Raw genomic sequence first — 20,080 nt, forward strand, 5'->3', positions numbered from 1 at the left:
TTATTTATTTATGTATTTGAGAGAGAGAATGAGATAGAGAGAGCATGAGAGGGGGGAAGGTCAGAAGGAGAAGCAGACTCCCTGCCGAGCAGGGAGCCCGATGCGGGCGGGACTGGATCCCGGGACTCCAGGATCATGACCTGAGCCGAAGGCAGTCGCTTAACCAACTGAGCCACCCAGGCGCCCAATAAATAAAATCTTAAAAAAAAAAAAAAATTTACATTTGCGAGGAATAAAGGAGTAGTACTTAGAAAAGATGTTCCTGAAGAAGGAGGAGGAGGAGAAAAGGAAGGGTTACAGTGTGGCATTGGCAGGGAAAGACCAGTGGAACAGTAGTCCAGATAAAAACCCATGCATATATGGAAACTTTATATGTAACACAGCAGTCAATACAGTTTGGTAGGGAAACAAAGGACTGTTAAATAAATGGTTCTGGGACAATAGGATATCAAAAATAAGAAAATGATGCTACCTTGTACCATATTAAAAAAAAAAGTTCTAGGTGGATTAAAGGCTTAAGAGTGAAATGGACTCTCAAGAAAATATAGGTGAAGATCTTTATGACCCTCTACAGAGAATATTTCTTAAACTAGACACAAAAAGTATAACCAAAAAGGAAAAGATTGGTTAAGTTCTACCCCATTAAAAAAAATGGTAAAAACACAAGCTCCAAAGTGAAAGGGGTTTGTATTTTATATATTTTCAACAAAGAAATATAAAACATGAAGAGTCTCTCTCTCTCTCTCACATACACACACACACACACACACAGAGCCCAGTAGAAAAATGGTCAAAAGAGGGGCGCCTGGTGGCTCAGTCGGTTAAGCATCTGCCTTCGGCTCAGGTCATGATCTGAGGGTCCTGGGATCGAGTCCCGCATTGGGCTCCCTGCTCAGTAGGGAGCCTGCTTCTCCCTCTGCCTCTCTCTCTCTGTCTCTTAGGAATAAATAAATCTCAAAAAAAAAAAAAAGTTATAAAAAAAAATTTGACATCAGTGGTGCCTGGCTGGTTCGGTGGGTAGAGCATGCAAAAAGCTGGTTAAATATTTACAAGCACAGAAGTACACCACAGGAGATGCATAGTAGTGAAACAATAAATAAAAACAAAAGAATACTAAACAGAGAGGGGCACACAGGGGCAACATTCCTTCAATAAGGAATGTTCTAATGCTGCTTTTTTGTGCATACAAACTTCTTAATAAGAAAAACAAAATAAGGGTTAGCTTGGTCAAAGCCAGGGTCAGTGGTGTGTGTAGTCTGGAGGGTCTGAGGAGAGGTAGCCCCGGAGGTGAATAAGAGAATGATTAGTTGGAGCAATTGCAAGCATGCTTTTTCATGCTCAAGCGTCTGAGAAGCAAGGAGCAGTGGGAGTTGGTGTGCCCTGGGGTGAGAGATTAGGGTAGGTAGGGCAGGAGCAGATCACTGAATGCCTGTATGCCAGGGTCAGCAGTTTGGATTCACTTTGGGCAATGTGGAGTATGGTCTTGGCAGGGTAGAGGCAAGGTGGGCAGGAAAGTGAGAAGTTGGAGTGGCTTTGCTGAAAGATGAAAGCCAAAGCAAGACCATGGCTCTGAGGAGGAAGAGGCTTGAGAGGTGCCTAAAAGGTAAAATGGACCAAGCTTAGTGACTGATTGGATGTGGGATGTGGAAAACAGGGTGCTTCTGCCCTCAAGGAGGTAGAGCAGAATTCCCCAATTTTTAAGGGTGGGCCATGAAATGACTTCCTTCCAAGGAGTACAATCCAGAAAGGAGGAAACAAAAGTAACCTTATAGTGGAGAGAAACCTGAAAAACACCTACCTCAGCAGGTGAAGGTCAACATTACCAGTGATGTCATGTTGATATGATGGAATGAGAATGGCATTTCACCTCCGTGGTCTTCCTTCCAGAAGCCCCTAACCTCAGTCTAATCATAAGGAAAAACATCAAACAAATCCCATTGAGAGATTGTACAAAATACATGACCAGTCCTCCTTAAACTATCAGAGTCATCAAAAAACAAGAAAAGTTTGAGAAACAGTTTTAGCCAGGAGAAGCCTAAGGAAACATGAGAACTAAATGTAATGTGGTATCCTGGTTGGGATCCTGGAATAGAAAAAAAGACATTAGTTAAAAACTAGGAAATCTGAATAAAGTATGTACTTCCATTATAAATGATGTATCTGGAGGAAATAATCAACAACTATAGAGAACAAACTGATGGTTACCAAAGGGGAGGTGGGTGGAGGGATGGGTGAAACAGGTGATGGGGATTAAGGAGTACACTTAATTGTGATAAGCACCAGGTGATGTATGGAATTGTTGAATCACTGTATTGTACACCTGAAACTAATATAACACTGCATGTTAGCTATACTGGAATTAAAATAAAACTTAATAATAAATATCACTAAATTGAACATTAAAAAAAACCCTTGATGTATCAATATTGGTTGTTATTTGTGACAAATATACCTGACTCATGTAAGCCATTAATAATACAGGAAACTGGGTGTGGGGTATATGGGAATTCTATACTGTCTTCCCAACTTCTCTGAAAATCTAAAACTATTCTAAAATTTAAAACAAATTTTTAAAAAGTCAGCTAAATGCATTTGTTCTGAAAAGTTTTTTTTTTTTTAAAGATTTTATTTATTTTTGAGAGAGAGAGTGTTGGGAGGGTGGAGGGGCAGAGCGACAGGGAGAAAGAGTCTCAAGCCAACTCTGACTCTGCACTGAACCTGGAGCCCCAGTGGGGCTCAATCTCTCGACCCTGAGATCATGACCTGAGCTGAAACCAAGAGTCGGATCCTCAACCGACTGTCCCACCCAGGCGCCCCCGTTCTGAAAAACTGAGTTGAGAGTTTCTGAGTTGAGTGACCTTTATCAGGGTCACAGAATCAGCCCCTATTCTTCTAATTCTTCTATTGGCTCTTCTGTGAGGCGGAACTGAGCGGTGGTTTGCTTAGGCAGGAAGGACTACCACTCCCAGAGTGCCCCTGTGCGGTTGTCAGGAGCAACCAGAGAATGCAGACTAACAGCCCTCCTTCAAGTCGGGTTTATACAACGACTGAGTGCCTTGCCAGCCAGCCATGGGCCAGGATTATTACTCGGTGCTCCAGATCACTCGCAATTCAGAGGATGCCCAGATCAAGAAGGCGTAAGTTGAGGCGGGAGTGAGGCTTTAGGGGTGTGCCAGGAAGTCCCCACCTTTCTCTCTTCCAAATTGAGCTTTCTTGAACAGCTTAGGGCAGGCAAGGTAAACCTTGTTCCTTCTCTTGCTTCTTGCATACCTATAGCATGGGTTTGGGCTGGGTCAGAGTTCCCAATCCATCATCCTTTACCCCCTATGCCCTGTCTCCCCTCCTGGGTATCCTGGTTTTTCTAGCAATAAAAATAGGGACAAAGGAGACATTTGAACTTTATTCTGATTATGGAGAACCAAAAGATTGAGAAAAGGAGAGTGACCTGACCAGATGGATGTGTTTCAAATTTTATTCTGGCCATCAGATGAGTTTTTGATGTTGAACTGCATTTCTCAATACTTTGATCAGGTCCTGGGGACTTTGTGGTCCATTTCCAAGAAAGTCTAGGACAGAAATCAGCACATTTTTCTGAAAAAATGTGTTTTTTGGGGGCACCTGTGTGGCTCAGTCGGTTAAGCTTCAGACTTGATTTCGGCTCGGGTCATGATCTCGGGGTCATGAGATTGATCCCCGCGTCCAGGCTCCACACTGGGCTCCAAGCCCGCTTATGATTCTCTCTCTCCCTTTCCCTCTGCTTCCCACCCCCCCCCACTCTGCTCGCACACATGCTCTCTCTCTCTCTTAAAAAAAAAAGATGTGTTTTTTTGATGAATATTTATTGAGTGCCTACCCTATGGTTAGGTGCAGTGGTAGCAGCTGGAGATATAATCATGAATCAGGCAGATACACAGCTTAATTTTGTTGATGAATACAGATGTTGAGTAAGTCATAAGTGTGATGAGTGTTACAGAAGAGGAAGTACAGAGTGCTGTGGAAGCTTATTTTAGAAGGAGAGAGACCCCTTCAGAGGCTGTCGTGATAATCAAGGCAGAAGATGAAGCTTGGGGGCACCTGGGTGTCTTAGTTGGTTAAGCGTCTGCCTTCGGCTTAGGTCATGATCCCAGGGTCCTGGGATCGAGCCCCACATCGGGCTCTCTGCTCAGGGGGGAGCCTGCTTCTCCCTCTCCCTCTGCCCCTCTCCTTGCTTGTATGCTCTCGCTCTCACTCACTCACTCTCTTGCAAATAAATAAATAAAATTAAAAAAAAAAAAAAGAAAAAAGATGAAACTTGAAGCAGAACAGTGTGCTGGAGAGAGGAGAGAGAATGGACTTAGCTATTAATGGGATCATTGGAAGGTAAAGAAAAAGGGAGGAATCTGTGATAATACAGTCAGTTAAGGTTGGGTAGTGATACATTTCTTGAACGTACAGATTCTGTTCTGAGAACCTTCCATCATTATTTCATTTAGTCTTCACAACAACCCTGAGAGGTAGGTATGGTTTTTATCCCAAGGCCATGTGCCTAGTAAATGGCAGAACCAGTATCCAGACACCAGGCCTACTGTGGGCCAGGTCCTATAGGGCATTTATGTGGGGTTAAGTGGAGAGAGTCTACAATGTGGCTGGAGAAACAAGACACAAACTCATGAGACAATTACAGAACAATTCAGGACAGCATGTGATGTCACCCACTGTTCAGAGCATCTCCTTGGCCAGTGGGAGCCATCTGAGGAGAGGTCACAAGGAGTTAGAGTGCAGAAAGATAAGCCAAAGTTAAATACTGGGAAGACCCAGGTCTGAATCCAGGTTCTCCTATCTGCTAGCTGTGTGACATGGACAAATTAACCTCTCTGAGCCTCAGTTTTTCCATCTCTAAAATAATTATTATAAGGGTTGGGACACCTGGGTGGCTCAGTGGGTTGAGCGTCTGCCTTGGCTCAGGTCATGATCCCCGGGTCCTGGGATTGAGCCCCACATTGGGCTCCCTGTTCAGCGGGGAGTCTGCTTCTCCCTCTCCCTCTGCCGCTCACCCCGCTTGTGCTCTCTCACTCTCTCTCTCTCAAATAAATAAAATTCTTTTAAAAATAATAATTATAAGGGTTGTTGTGGTATTGACATGGGATTATATGAGATAATGAACATGAAATGCCTAGCAATCATTTGCAGCAAAAATCGTGTCATATAAAGAGTGATTAAGGGAACTTTCCAGAATGCTCGGTGAGATTCGGAGGAGCGGCAGCTGCCCAAGCTGTGCCCAGCCACAAGCTCCTTCCCGCTCCCCTACACCGGCCTCAGCCCTCTCACTGGCTGTAGAAAATGGTGAAAGAAACCACTTTACTATGATGTTTTGGGGATCAAACCCAATGCCACCCAAGAGGAACTGAAAAAGGCCTACAGGAAACTGGCCTTGAAGTACCACCCTGATAAGAATCCAAATGAAGGAGAGAAGTTTAAACAGATTTCTCAAGCTTACGAAGTACTCTCTGATGCAAAGAAAAGGGAATTATATGACAAAGGAGAACAGGCTTAGCTGGTGGTGGTTTTGGCTCCCCCATGGACATCTTTGATATGTTTTTTGGAGGAGGAGGAAGGATGCAGAGAGAAAGGAGAGGTAAAAATGTTGTGCATCAGCTCTCAGTAACCTTAGAAGATTTATATAATGGTGCAACAAGAAAAAACTAGCTCTGCAAAAGAATGTGATTTGCAATAAATGTGAAGGCCGAGGTGGTAAGAAAGGAGCCAAATGTTGTCCCAATTGCTGAGGTACAGGAATGCAAATAAGAATTCATCAGATAGGACCTGGAATGGTTCAGCAAATTCAATCTGTGTGCATGGAGCGCCAGGACCATGGGGAACGGATCAGTCCTAAAGATAGATGTAAAAGCTGCAATGGAAGGAAGATAGTTCAAGAGAAGTAGATTCTAGAAGTTCATATTGACAAAGGTATGAAGGATGGCCAGAAGATAACATTCCATGGTGAAGGAGACCAAGAACCAGGACTGGAACCTTGTTTTAGATCAGAAGGACCGTGCTGTTTTTACTCGGCGAGAAGACCTTTACATGTGTATGGACATACAGCTGTTTGAAGTGTGGTGCGGCTTGCAAAAGCCAATATCTACTCTTGACAACCGAACCATCGTCATCACCTCTCATCCAGGTCACATTGTCAAGCATGGAGAGATCAAGTGTGTGCTAAATGAAGGCATGACAATATATCATAGACCATATGAGAAGGGTCGCCTAATCATTGAATTTAAGGTAAACTTTCCTGAGAATGGCTTTCTCTCTCCTGATAAACTCTCTTTGCTGGAAAAACTCCTGCCTGAGAGGAAGGAAGTAGAAGAGACTGATGAAATGGACCAGGTAGAACTGGTGGACTTTGATCCAAATCAGGACGGATGGCGCCATTATAATGGGGAAGCCTATGAGGATGATGAACATCATCCCAGGGGTGGTGTTCAGTGTCAGACCTCTTAATGGGGCCAGTGAATAACACTGCTGGCATTTTTTATGCAGTAGTGAATGAGTGAAGGACTATAATCATAGCTCACTACTTGCTATTGTTTTTGTTTTAATATTCAACTATAGGGGGCGCCTGGGTGGCTCAGTCGGTTAGGCGGCTGCCTTCGGCTCAGGTCGTGATCCTGGGGTCCTGGGATCGAGCCCCACATCTGGCTCCCCGCTCAGCAGAGAGCCTGCTTCTCCCTCTCCCTGCCGCTCTGCCTATTTGTGCTCTCTCTCTCTCTCTGTCAAATAAATAAAATCTTCAAAAAAAAAAAAATTCAACTATAGTAGTGTTTTAAAAGTTAAATGAAGAATAAACTCAAATATAAAAGCTCAAAAAAAAAAAAGTGGTTTAAAGAACCACATGTATTTCAAACAGTGGCTCTTAACTCTTCTCTCTTGTAACAGCTTTAAGGGATGAGTCCCATACAGGAGTACCTAGATTTTGACCTCCCCCCTCAAATGCTGAATGTATATAATGAAGAAAAGCACCACGATGGTTCCTAATTGCCTAGCTGTTTACCTTCTCAGTACCTCTCACTCAGTCTAGGCCGCGGCATCTGAGGTGCCTCCACGCCATCCTGCCCACTCCGGAAAACAGTGATGGCACTGCCAGGCAAATCTGACAACCACTCAAGTTTATGTGCAAATGGAACTCTTCTCAAACCTACTTACTTTTACTCACTGATAGAATTTACTTGCAGTTCTCCCCATAACTGACTTTGACCTTTGTACCTGAGAAGGGCTGGCTTCAAAGCCTCAGGGAGGTCGTGACAATTGTCTTCAAGCCTCCAAAGGTAGACAAAACAGATACTCTCTGTAAGGCCTCCGGGGGCCGAGTCAGGACCTTCAGAGTCACAGGACAGCTGAGCTCACTCAGTAAGATGAAATGTTGCCTTAGAGTCAGAGCAGTGAGATGGGCTGCCTTGTGGGACAGTTTGGGTCATTCATTTACTCCCTGCTGCTCAGTGCTAGGCATCAGCGACAGAACTAGACAGAGCAACTCAAGGAACTCACGCTGGTGGGAGAGACAAGCCAGTCAATAAACAGTTGGAGCACCGAGTGCTAAGTTGAGGGATTGAAGGCACTGGGGATGCGGGGAGGGGAGTCTAACCCAGAATGGAGGCTGCTGTTAGGGAAGGCATCCTGGAGGTGTTGACCCCTGAGCTGCGTGTTGAAAGATGAATGAAAACGTGCCAGTGGGAGATGGGAGGGACTGGAGAGGGGTGAGTGTTACAGGTGAAGGGAATAGAATGTCAAAGACATGAGCAATGCGGTGTGGGGAGTTTGGAGCCTGGTCAGAAGGTCAGGAGAGGTCATGGGAGTGGGGAGGGAGAGCAGTGAGTGAGAAGGCCAGAGAGAGAAGAAGAGGCTTGAATCTTAGAGAGATTTGGATTTTATGCTGAAGACAAAGGGGAACCAACCAGTGGAGGATTTAGGCCGGAGAGTGACTTGGTCAGGGGACAGCACACTGAAAGGCCTGGAAAGGGGGAACACTAGAAACAAGAAGCCATGGTTCTGCAATAGTTGTAGGGATGAAGAGGCAAGAAGAGAACATTGGGGAGAAAGGAAAGCTGATGTGCCTTGGTGACGGGTGGGCTGGGGGTGGAGAGGACGAAGAACCTGGGAGTTGATAATGCTCAGCTTTTTGGCTGCAGTGCCTGGGAAAGTGGGCAAAAAAATGGGGAGTGAAAATGTATTTGTATTTGGGCTCATTGAGTTTGTGGGGCCTGTGGGACATTGGAGAGGAGATACCAAGATGGCAGCTGGATACAGAAGTCTGAAGCTCAGTGGCCTGGTTTCAGAGATTTGGGAGTGGTCAGCGAGTGAGTGGTACTCAAAGCCTCAGGACAGATGAGCTTGCATACAGATAGTGTGTGGAGTGCGAAGAGAAGGAGCAGAAGGGGTCACCAGCTTAGAAGATGTGAGCCGGGCCGAGGAGCTGCACTCTGACCCACAGCACTCTGACATGCGGTCAGATTTGTACTGAGCCACTCAGGGGGCTGCACTGATGCCCTCTTTTGGCTCCTCCAGACCCACTCCCCACCCTTCTGCACCCTACTCTCTGCGCTGGAAGCTGGGCCCTCTGAACTGCATCAATAGGCACCCTGGCCCTCAGACTTGCTGATGCATCTGGCTAAAGAGAGCCCAAGGCAGGTGATCGGGAGGGAGGAGAGGAGAGTGGGGCTGGGGTATTTATACCCAGCTCCCTTCCTCTGAGGGCCCTTCAGGTTGGCTATGTTCCTTAACTGCAGATGACAACTCCTGCCAAGGGCCCCCGGCCACACACTGTCCTGTGGGATTTCGTTAACTTCTCCCTCGCCTCACTCCTATAGGCTCAGGGGTGGTCAGGGTCCCTCAGGGCTCCTGGCCTTGGGCTACAGCACTGTCCCCTGTGGTTATCCTCCCTATCTCCCACACTTTGGTGAGTGGTGGGACTGGATAGCTACGGAAGCCGGGAAAGGAATGAGCACAGAAGCAGGAGACAGTAAGAGGGCCTGACATGCGCTGAGTGCCTCTCTGTACCCAGCCCTTTGACGCCTTATTTTACCCGATCTTCCCAAGAAGCCTAGGTGTCAGTTCGGACATCAAGACAGGATTAGATGTGCAAGAAATTTGGAAACACGTGTGAGGGTGAAGGGGGAGCAGGAGTGTGCGGCGGGGGCCTTCGGACCCCAGGGCAAGTGTGATACCTGTGGCCCGGGAGCTGGCTGGGGAGGGCTGCAGAGTGGTCTGGAGGAAAAGCTCAGCCGGGCCGATCAACAGGAGACCTGAGGCAGAGGTTGCAGGTTGGAGGGGTCTTGTGTCCTACGGGGATGCACCAGCACTAACGTCCCCACCATGCTTTGGGCACTGGCTGGAGCAGCTTGAGAAAGTGTAGCCGCAGCACAAACACCCAGGGTGGGCAACTACGTGCTCTCCCCACTGGGTTCTCTTCGAGGGCATCTGAGCAATGTGCCACCTTGGCCACCACAGCCCTGATTTTATAGCTGGGAACATCAGAGCAGTGGACAGCAGAGCCAGCTCCGAGCCATGATCTGCGCCTCAGGCCCGTGTCAGCTGCTATAACTTGTATGAATCCTCCCCCGTCTAGGTACCGGAAACTGGCCCTTAAGAACCACCCACTCAAGTCCAGTGAGCCATCCTCAGCAGAGACATTCAGGCAAATAGCAGAGGCCTATGATGTGCTGAGCGACCGTGAGTGACTCCACGCATCTCCTCTGCCCTCGCTCTATTCCTTAGGTCTCTGGGTGTTGGGCTTTCTGAGGGGGCCCAACAGAGAGGAAGCATTCCTCTTCCCTGCCTAGTGTCTGAACAAACTTAGAAAGAAAACAGCATGAAGAATTGCCTCTCTCAGTAGTCACAAGGTAAGGTTGACGTGGCGTGGAGAGCCCTTGGATTAAGCTGATCCGCTCAGCCAGTCTCAGTGGGGCAGGACCTGGGGCAGGTCTCCCACAGCCCCCCCAACCCCTGTGCCCTGCAGGGATGCACACAGTGAGATGCTTGCTGCCAAGGGAGGAAGGTGAGGCTGAGGCGTATGCCCAGTTACTCTTCCCAGACTGCCAAGTAGCTACATCTCCAACTCCCCAAGGACAGCATATCTATAAAGGGGCAGAGAGAGGCTGGTAATTCAGAAATCTCCTGAAACCAAGAGTGTGGAAAGTGATTCCCCATTTCTGCCCTGGGCAGTACCTGCATGGATGTCCCTGAAGGCTTGTCCTGGAGACTAATCACAGATCCTGTGCAGAAGAATGGCCAGATCACAAAGGTTTCTTTAGTCCCAAGTTTTCAGGACTTTAGAGTCCTTAGACTGTAGGATTTCAAAGCTCTAGAATTTCGCAGCTCTAGAATTCTTAGATTCTAGAATTTCAAGGTACTAGGATTCTACCTGCCCCAGAGAAAACAGTAGCTGTGATGATGAGTTTAGCCAAATTCCAGGAGAGTAGCCAGACCCTTAATCTCTAGATCCCTCCTCCAGCCCTCCCCTACCGCCCCCAGCAAGTCTCCACCTAACTCGGTTCTCCTCCTGGCTATAGGACCATACTTAGATGCACCCAAAATGAGATTACACACCTAACTTTTAGGGTCTCCCTCCAAAGAATGCCAGACAACAGACACTTTAGAAATAAGGTTGCTTTTGCCCCTTTCTCTCCACCCTGTGTCCACCTGCTTCCCAGCCCAGCAGCTATCTTAGTCCCCAAGACTGGCCCCCTCCTCAAGGTGCCACATGTCCACAGCTGTGAAGAGAGGCATCTATGACAAGTTTGGAGAGGAGGGCCTGAAGGGCGGGATTCCTCTGGAGTTTGGATCCCAGACCCCATGGACAACTGGTTACGTCTTCCACGGCAACCCTGAAAAGGTTTTCCATGAGTTCTTCGGAGGAGACAACCCCTCTGGTGGTAAGAGACCCCACCTAGCCACTTGCCTGACTGGGAAAGGACAGAGCTGTAAAAGGTTTCTTTTCTTCAAATTCTTTTGTTTTGTTTACTTTAAGAAATAGATACAGTGCATGGTAAAAAAAAAATTGTATTAAAGAAGAAATAAATTCCTTTCTTCCTTCTCCAGAAGCAGCCACTTACTGTTAACAGTTTGTGTATCCTTCCAGAAATGTTCTGTGCATTTATGAGCATATATTTATCTTTACATAAGCCTTTTATCTAATTAAGGAAATAGGACCATATTGTACACACTGATTTTTTTTGCTTAGTATAGCTTGGAGATGATCTTATTATATATCGTATTATATACAGATCTACTTCATTCATTTTAATAGCTGCATCAGGTTTCATTGTATGGGGGTGTGTTAGTCAGATGCGTACATGGATGGATGGGTGAATAATCCCACATCCCAACAAATTGACAAAGAGCTGATTTCTGAGGCTCAGGGTCATCTTGCAAGGACAGTTAACCCTCAGACCTGTCTTCCTGGCTCCAGTTATGTGACTCAGAGAGGCTCGGTGTCACTGCCTGTCCTGTCCCCCTGTGGCCCCTTCCCCTAGATATAATGCCTTTCTGCATTTCAGAAGTTCTCTCTTCCTTTTCTCCATGTTAAAAAGAAGTGAGCTACAGCTCACTGCCTGTCTACCTCAGAGACCCCTCCCACCCTGCATTGCCTTCACCGGTCTGCTAGAGGAAGCTGAGTTCATAAGCTCCATGTGTGATTGGACAAAGCAGGGGACTTGAGGTCAGGCCTGTTTCAAATCCACGCACTGCCACGTATGAGCTGTGTGACTCTGGGCAGATCTCTTCACCGCTCTGAAACCTCAGCTTCCTTACGGTTAAATGGCTGTACTAGTCCATTCCTCACCCGTCATTATCAATGAGATAATGGGCTTTATAAAGCCATCATGAACATGGGCTTTGCCGATTGAAAGCATACAATGGACCTGTCTCTCCCAGGGACACGTGCATGGAAAAGAGGTAGCTCAGAGGAGCCAACCCAGAACTTACGGGGCATCACCTACAGGGTTTGGGGTCCCTCGGGCAGCACTCAGAAGCTACACTGCCTCAGTGCTTCACCCTAGGGGTCCTTGTGTCCCGTCTCCCTGCAGGGCCGAGGGACTAGGCCTTCCTATGACCTGGCTACTGGGGTGTCTGGTGCACCATAGGTGCAGGGTGAACAAATGAATTCAGTAATACAAGAGGGGACCAGGTAATTCACAGGCCTCTCGATTAGTTATCACCTCACAGCGGGGCACACATTACAGTGGGGACTCGCCCTCCCTAGCCTCAAGTCATTGCACCCTTCTAGCCTGTGACGTTCATTCCTGGCACTAACCGTAAGAGGTAGAGTACAAAAAATCTTAATTATGATGGCAACCCCGGAATTCACAAAATTTATGAAGGGTTTCACATGTAGCAATAAGCATAGTGGTTCAGGGCGCAGGTTCTAGAGTCAAATTGTCCTGGGCTCAGGTGGACTGTGGGACTGTGAGCATTTTCCTTGGTCTCTGCCCAGTGAGAGAATAGTGTGAAGAGCTGAAACCAGTCCCTGATGCGTAGTTAGCTCTCAGCAACCTTTGGCTCTTCTTCATCATCTTATTTAATCCTAATGGTAGAAGGCAGATCAGGCATTCTTACTCCATCCCACGGACAGAAAAACTGAAACCAAACAACTACATAGAGACAACTCAACTTCGAGAGACAAGGGCTCTTTGCACTGGGATGGAAGGGCGGGGCAGCAAGAGGGGTTACAGGTGTAGAGCTAGGCAGGGAGAAAAGAGATTGAGGGGAAAAAAAAGAGTTTGGTGAACTCTCAAATTTGTTAGGAACCACCCCTGCCCCAGCCCCTTGTCAGCTGCTGACTTCATAGAAACTTGAGTCTGGGGTCTCTAGTGGTCTTAGGCTGGGCTGGACAGTGAGGGAGAGGAGAGCCTGGGGAAGGGTAGGAAGGTCTAGGATGCATATGACCCTCCCAGCAGCAAGCTAACAGCCAGAGTCATTTCTGGCATACCAGGAGCCACCACCAGAGGGCACTCCTCTCTCTTCTGAGGCAGCCAGCCTTGAGGGGTATTTCCCCAAGCTTAGGGGGAAGGGAGTCAGAAAAGTGTGGGAATATCCAAACAGGGGGATGAAGCAGTGGGAAGGGGCAAGGAATGATAGTCATTGGATCTGCAATTGAGGACAACTTTTTGGCCTGGCCTAACAATCTGAGTCTGCAAGGTAGGAATGGGATGCTGGGGACTGAAGAGGTGTGTGTGGAGGTGTCTATGCATGCAAGTCCCTGGAAACAGCCTCTCTTACTCTTCTCCTCTCCCCACCTCCTGCAGAGTTTTTTGATGCAGAAGGAAGTGAGGTAGATTTGAACTTTGGGGAGCTCCGGGGCCGAGGGGTCAAGAAACAGGACCCCCCAATCGAACGAGACCTCTACCTATCCCTGGAGGACTTATTCTTTGGCTGCACCAAGAAAATTAAGATCTCCCGAAGGGTGAGTACTTGGCTTGCTCCTACTGGGAGCCACTACCTATCCCCTCCAATCTTATAAGTAACCTCCTCCCTATCCTCACTGGAGACCTCAGGTATGGTCTCTGATAGAATCATGAAATCTCAGATTTGGAGACCTAGGATAATAGAATTCTAGAATCTGAAGTTGGAAGGGACAATTGAAGGTATTAGCCCCATTCTTTCCTAGTGCAGGAATCTCCTCTCCAGTGTTCTAAGTGGGACAGAGTCTTCCCTTTCTTCTCAGTTCAGCCCCATCCCTGTGGGAAGTTGGGCTCTGAATAGGTAGAGTCTCTTGTGAATTCTGCCCTCTGGACATTACCAGACCATACCCCCAGGGCTTCATCAGTGTGTAAGCCTCATGAGTAAGAAGAAACAGTGTGGGCATGGAGGGTGGGCTGCGAGTCCCCAAAGAGTCTGACTGAAGACCTTCAGGGCCTCAGGGTGCAGTTTTTGGGTTGGCCCTGTCCCATGGCCCAGCCCTATGGTAGGCACATGAGCAAGGCCTCCTAACACCTTCGCCCAGAAGAGGAGATGCCAGCTATGGCCAGGCTTTCCACAGATGGCACCCATCTGAGCATGTGATTGGTTGGGGAATGGATGGATGACATAATAGGGAATGCTCAGATATGCTGACCTCTGTGGTCTTTCTCCCTTCATGATTAAGAGACCTGCCAGAGCCTCAGAGCCAGAGCCTCTGGGTTGGGAGAGGACCTGGGTATGTGTTCACTATGCATTTGTTAGTGGCCAGGGCCACGTGATTTCTAGGGCTGGAGTTGGGGGCTTGATCAACTCATGGTGACCACTTGGCATCTCAGGCCCCAGCCCCATGACATAGTCTGTCATCCTGGAATTATAAGTCCTTGGTTCCAGTGAATGGGGTGAGAGTGGGAATGGCTCCGGGAAGGTTCTCCCTGTTGCTAGAGGAATGAACCCCTGTAACATCTTTCTCATGTGAAGAGGCCAGCCGGGAAAGCCCCAGCAAACCTCCCCCCCTGCCATCTGGCTGCAGGTGCTGAACGAGGATGGGTACTCCTCTACCATCAAGGACAAGATTCTCACAATTGATGTGAAACCCGGTTGGAGGCAGGGCACACGGATCACCTTTGAGAAGGAAGGGGACCAGGTGAGAAGGAGGGAACTGACTAGGGTCAGTCCTAGTTGGTCTCAGTCACCTGGGTTTGCTCATGGGGTGGGAAGACTGAAGGGGAAGGAGGCAATGTTTTCTCCTGCCCTGTGAGCCCTAGTCTGGTAGGGAGACCAGTCTGCAGAGTGGGTGAGATGATCCCCAAAGTCCCTTTCAAGCGACAGAGCCTCACCATACCTTTGTGAGTGGATAGCCCAGGGCTTTTCCCCATTTTGCAGAATAGGAAACTGAGGCCCAGAGAGGGAAGGGATTTGCCCAGGGCAAGAGCGCAAGAGTTCTTCCAGAAGAGACTTTAGCAGAGTTTTGGTGACTTAATGATGCTTGGCAGGACAGAGGCTTGCAGAAAGTTGTCTTCAAAACTTGCAGCTCAAGACAAACCATGAGAGACGATGGACTCTGAAAAACAAACTGAGGGTTCTAGAGGGGAGGGGGGTGGGAGGATGGGTTAGCCTGGTGATGGGTATTGAGGAGGGCACGTTCTGCATGGAGCACTGGGTGTTATGCACAAACAATGAATCATGGAACACTACATCTAAAACTAATGATATAATGTATGGGGATTAACATAACAATAAAAAAGTTTAAAAAAAAACCAAACTTGCAGCTCAGCGTTTTGCCCACCACCTGAGGAAGCTCTGTCCCCCTCCAGCTGAGTGAATCCTTTTGGGCATGCTCAATAGAGGAAAAGTAGTGTGGCGGGGCGGGGGGGGGCTGGATTCACTCGAGTAAGCTTCTCAGAGGAGGGGATATGGAACCAAATGTAAAGGTCCTTCCAGAAAACCTAGTTTAATCTCTTGTTGAAGACATGGAGGCAGGAACTTGGCCAGTGGCACACAGCCAATTAGTCCTTGTCAACACTTGGCCTCCTCTGCCCAGGGCCCCAACATTATCCCAGCCGACATCATCTTCATCGTAAAGGAGAAGCTACACCCTCGCTTCCGCAGGGAGAATGACAACCTCCTTTTTGTGAACCCCATTCTCTTGGGCAAGGTGAGTGGGCAAAGTGGAGGAGTAGAGGTGGGCAGATGAGAGTGAGCAAGCTGGCCGCACTCTGCACTCCCCACACTGTGTGGGGCAGGCCTTCAGAACGTGACGAGTGCACATAGAATCTTTGTGGCTGTCTTCAGGGCCCCTCCATGTAAGGAATAGCACCAGCCTAGACTTTTCCTTCCCTCCCCCACCCCACCTGCAGGCAGTCACTCAGTCAGTCCTGCCACCTGGTCTCCTTCTGTTCATCCCCACAGTGTGGGTGTGGGCACCTGCATCTGCCTAGCAGCCCTTTGGCAGCTCTCCGGCCTCCCTTCCAAGCATTTCCTCTAGGCTCTTCCCTGTACTCATTGGACTGTGCCGCAGGCCTGTCTCAGCATCTCATATGGCATTCAGGGCCCTCCACACTCTGCCCCTGCGGATCTCTTTCCCTGCACTCCGACTCCTGTCCATTGGGTGCATTTTTCACACCTCCATACTCTTGTTTGTGCTTGGCTCTCTGCATGAATGCTGTATATCCACCTTGTCTACCTAAGCTCCTTCTCACCCTGATCAACTGCTACCACCACTGTGCAGCCCTCCTGTCCCACTCCAAAACGGTTTTGGGGCCTCTCTTTGGCTCTCGCAGACCCTTTTACTTCCCTCTATCAAAACATATCATCATCAATCTTAGTTACCAGACTGAGCTCCTGAGAGCAGGTAGTTGCCTGGCTTGCTCTCCTGTGAGTCCTTGAACAGCCTTTTGTCTCCTCGAGGTGGAGCTCAGGGCCTGGCACTGAATAAGCTCTGAAAGTGCCTTCTAAACAGAATGGCCATGGTGACCTCCCCTACTCGCACCTTTGGCCCTCATGTCCCCTAGGCTCTGACCTGCTGCACCGTGGAGGTGAAGACCCTGGATGATCGTCTGCTCAACATCCCCATCAATGACATTGTCCAGTGAGTGCATCTGCTTGGGCCCCAGTCGGCAGAAAGGCTGGCCTGGGCCTTGGAGGGTAGTGGCACCCTGGGCAGCCTGGTGCAGTTCAGTCCCCACCAGAGAGGACTGAAATCCAGCCCCACCTCTGGCCAACTGCATTCACCTGGTAAATGGAGTGCCTTTTTCTAACTTGCACGAGGCCAGTATAGAGCCCAGAGGGCCCCCCCCCCACCTCCTGTGTTGGCAGTCTTGGTTGCCTTCCTCTTCCTGAACCTCTCATTAGTGTTCTGAGTTGTATCCCTTAAGTCCTTTACAGGAAAGGCCCTCTGCATGGGAAGCTTTACTCAGTAGCTCAGCAACCCCCACCCCAACTCAGGGTGGAACCTCTAGTTCTGGAACCCTCTATTAGATACTCAGTGTAAATGGGTTCTCAGGGGGCAGGCTGTCTGAACAAGCCAGTCCCCCCACCACCACCCTGTTGTGTCTGAAAAGGGCCACCTGGTGGAAAGCGGTACCGACTGCCCCATGCCTGAGGTTATGTGAGCAGGGGCAGCATGGGATCTGTCAAAGCGCTATGGGGGGTGGGGGGACGGGGAGGGAGGGTGATAATTTCCCTTCTTTCATCCTCCCGTCTCAGTCCCAAGTATTTCAAGAAGGTGCCAGGTGAGGGGATGCCACTACCTGAGGACCCCACTAAGAAGGGAGATCTCTTCATCTTCTTTGACATCCAGTTCCCCACCCGCCTCACGCCCCAAAAGAAGCAAATGCTGCGCCAGGCATTGCTGACATAACTGGTGGGCTGGGGGCTGGAGCACGGGAGAAGGCTACCTGGACCTTATCCCATTCCTGCCTCAGGATATGCAAGGGAGCCAGCCCGCTGCACAGATGTGATGTGAGGATGGGATGGCATGGGACTTTTAAACTGACACAATAAAGATTTATTTCCTATCTTCCAGTTGCACCCAGAAGACTGTGTTGGAGGGAGAGGAGCTTCATATATCTCTTCTTGTGGAGCAGAGGGAAGGGCAGGGCCCAGGAAGCCTAAAACCTGGGTCCTTGTCCAGGTTTTTTTTTTTTAATTCATTAATTAACATATAATGTGTTATTGGTTTCAGAGGTAGAGGTCAGTGATTAAGTGATATAAGATCAGTCTTATATAATACCCAGTGCTCATTACATCACGTGCCCTTCTTAATGTCCATCACCCAGTTTCCCTATCCCCCCATTCCCTCCCCTCCAGCAACTCTCAGTTTGTTTCCTATATTAAGAGTCTCTTATGGTTGTTCTCCCTCTCTGATTTTGTCTTTTTTCTTCTTCTCTTCCCCTATGATCCTCTGTTTTGCTTCTTAAATTCCACATATGAGTGAAATCATATGACAATTGTCTTTCTCTGATTGACTTACTTTGCTTAGCATAATACTCTCCAGTTACATCCACGTCATTGCAAATGGCAAGATTTCATTTTTTGATGGCTGAATAGTATTCCATTGTGTATATATACCACATCTTCTTTATCCATTCATCTGTCAATGGACATCTAGGCTCTTTCCATAGTTTGGTTATTGTGGACATTGCTACTATAAACATTGGGGTGCAGGTGCCCCTTCGGATCACTACATTTGTATCTTTGGGGTAAATACCCAGTAGTGTAATTGCTGGGTTGTTGGGTAGCTCTTTTTTTAACTTTGAGGAACCTCCATACTGTTTTCCAGAGTGGCTGCACCAGCTTGCATTCCCACCAACAGCATAAGAGGGTTTCCCTTTCTCCACATCCTCACCAACATCTGTCATTTCCTGACTTGTTACTTTTAGCCATTCTGATAGTATGAAGTGGTATCTTGTATTTTGATTTGTATTTCCCTGATGCTGAGTGATGTTGAGCATTTTTTCATGTGTCTGTTGGCCATTTGGATGTCTTCTTTGGAGAAATGTCTGTTCATGTCTTCTGCCCATTTCCTGACTGGATTATTTGTTCTTTGGGTGTTGAGTTTGATAAGTTCTTTATAGATTTTGGATACTATCCTTTTATCTGATAAGACATTTGCAAATATCTTCTCCCATTCTGTCAGTTGTCTTTTGGTTTTGTTGACTGTTTCCTTTGCTGTGCAAAAGCCTTTTATCTTGATTAAGTCCCAATAGTTCATTTTTGCCTTTGTTTCCCTTGCCTTGGGAGATGTGTCTAGCAAGAAGTCGCTATAGCCGAGGTCACAAATGTTGCTGCGCTGTGTAAGGAAATGGTCTAGTTTCAATCTTCTGCATGTGGCTGTCCAATCTTCCCAACACCATTTGTTGAAGAGACTGTCCTTTTTCCATTGGATATTCTTTCCTGCTTTGTCAAAGATTAGTTGACCATAGAGATGAGGGTCCATTTCTGGGCTCTCTATTCTGTTCCATTGATCTATGTGTCTGTTTTTGTGCCAGTACCATACTGTCTTGATGATGACAGCTTTGTAATAGAGCTTGAAGTCCGGAATTGTGATGCCACCAACTTTGGTTTTCTTTTTCAACATTCCTTTGGCTATTCAGGGTCTTTTCTGGTTCTATACAAATTTTAGGATTATTTGTTGCAGTTCTGTGAAAAAAGTCAATGGTATTTTGATAGGGATTGCTCTGTATGTATAGATTGCTCTAGGTAGCATAGACATTTTAACAATATTTGTTCTTCCATCCATGAGCATGGAAAGTTTTTCCATTTCTTTGTGTCTTCCTCAATTTATTTCATGAGTGTTCAGTAGTTTTCTGAGTACAGATCCTTTGCCTCTTTGGTTATTTATTTTATTTATTTATTTATTCCTAGGTATCTTATGGTTTTTGGTACAATTTTTTTTTTTTTAAAGATTTATCTATTTATTTGAGAGAGCGAGAATGAGAGAGAGAGAGAGTACATGAGACGGGGGAGGGTTAGAGGGAGAAGCAGGCTCCTCGCCGAGCAGGGAGCCCGATGCGGGACTCGATCCAGGGACTCCAGGATCATGACCTGAGCCGAAGGCAGTCGCTTAACCAACTGAGCCACCCAGGCGTCCCGGTTTTTGGTACAATTATAAATAGAATCGACTCCTTAATTTCTCTTTCTTCTGTTTCATTGTTCATGTATAGAAATGCAACTGATTTTCGTGCATTGATTTTGTATCCTGCCACTTTGCTGAATTCTTATATGAGTTCTAGCAATTTGGGGGTGGAGTCTTTTGGGGTTTCCACATAGAGTATCATGTCATCTGCAAAGAGTGGGAGTTTGACTTCTTCTTTGCTGATTCAGATACCTTTTATTTTTGTTGTTGTTGTTGTTATTGTCTGATTGCTGAGGCTAGGACTTCTAGTACTATGTTGAGCAGCAGTGGTCAGAGTGGACATCCCTGTCGTGTACCTGACTTTAGGGGAAAAGGTCTCAGTTTTTCCCCATTGAGAATGATATTTGCTGTGGGTTTTTCATAGATGGTTTTTATGATATTGAGGCATGTTCCCTCTATCCCTTCAGTGTGAAGAGTTTTAGTCAAGAAAGGATGCTGTACTTTGTCAAACGCTTTTTCTGCATCTATTGAGAGGATCATATGGTTCTTTTCCTTTCTTTTATTAATGTAGTG

The 20,080-nt window shown here is 47.4% G+C and overlaps 1 protein-coding gene and 1 pseudogene across 1 annotated transcript; both read left to right on the plus strand.

Moving 5' to 3' along the window:
* The first annotated feature begins 1,038 nt into the window (after positions 1–1,038).
* DNAJB13 (DnaJ heat shock protein family (Hsp40) member B13) lies at positions 1,039–17,422 on the plus strand. Its single transcript, XM_006730454.3, has 8 exons — positions 1,039–3,137; positions 9,602–9,705; positions 10,746–10,907; positions 13,278–13,435; positions 14,462–14,575; positions 15,473–15,586; positions 16,443–16,519; positions 17,137–17,422. Exons 1-8 carry the CDS (start codon positions 3,070–3,072, stop codon positions 17,288–17,290), a joined length of 951 nt encoding a protein of 316 aa, XP_006730517.2. The 5' UTR covers positions 1,039–3,069; the 3' UTR covers positions 17,291–17,422.
* LOC102729307 (dnaJ homolog subfamily A member 1 pseudogene) lies at positions 5,538–6,585 on the plus strand (annotated as a pseudogene).
* Positions 17,423–20,080: the final 2,658 nt, after the last annotated feature.

The sequence above is a fragment of the Leptonychotes weddellii genome, chromosome 11, assembly GCF_054177405.1.
Source record: "Leptonychotes weddellii isolate Sample4059 chromosome 11, ASM5417740v2, whole genome shotgun sequence".
Lineage (NCBI taxonomy): Eukaryota > Metazoa > Chordata > Mammalia > Carnivora > Phocidae > Leptonychotes > Leptonychotes weddellii.

What these genes read in the sequence shown, in the direction of transcription:
- DNAJB13 (XM_006730454.3), top strand. Translation starts at nt 3,070, where the DNA reads ATGGGCCAGGATTATTACTCGGTGCTCCAGATCACTCGCAATTCAGAG. An exon ending in GATGCCCAGATCAAGAAGGC is followed by an intron (nt 3,138 to 9,601) that starts GTAAGTTGAGGC and finishes TCCCCCGTCTAG; the next exon opens with GTACCGGAAACTGGCCCTTA. An exon ending in AAATTAAGATCTCCCGAAGG is followed by an intron (nt 13,436 to 14,461) that starts GTGAGTACTTGG and finishes ATCTGGCTGCAG; the next exon opens with GTGCTGAACGAGGATGGGTA.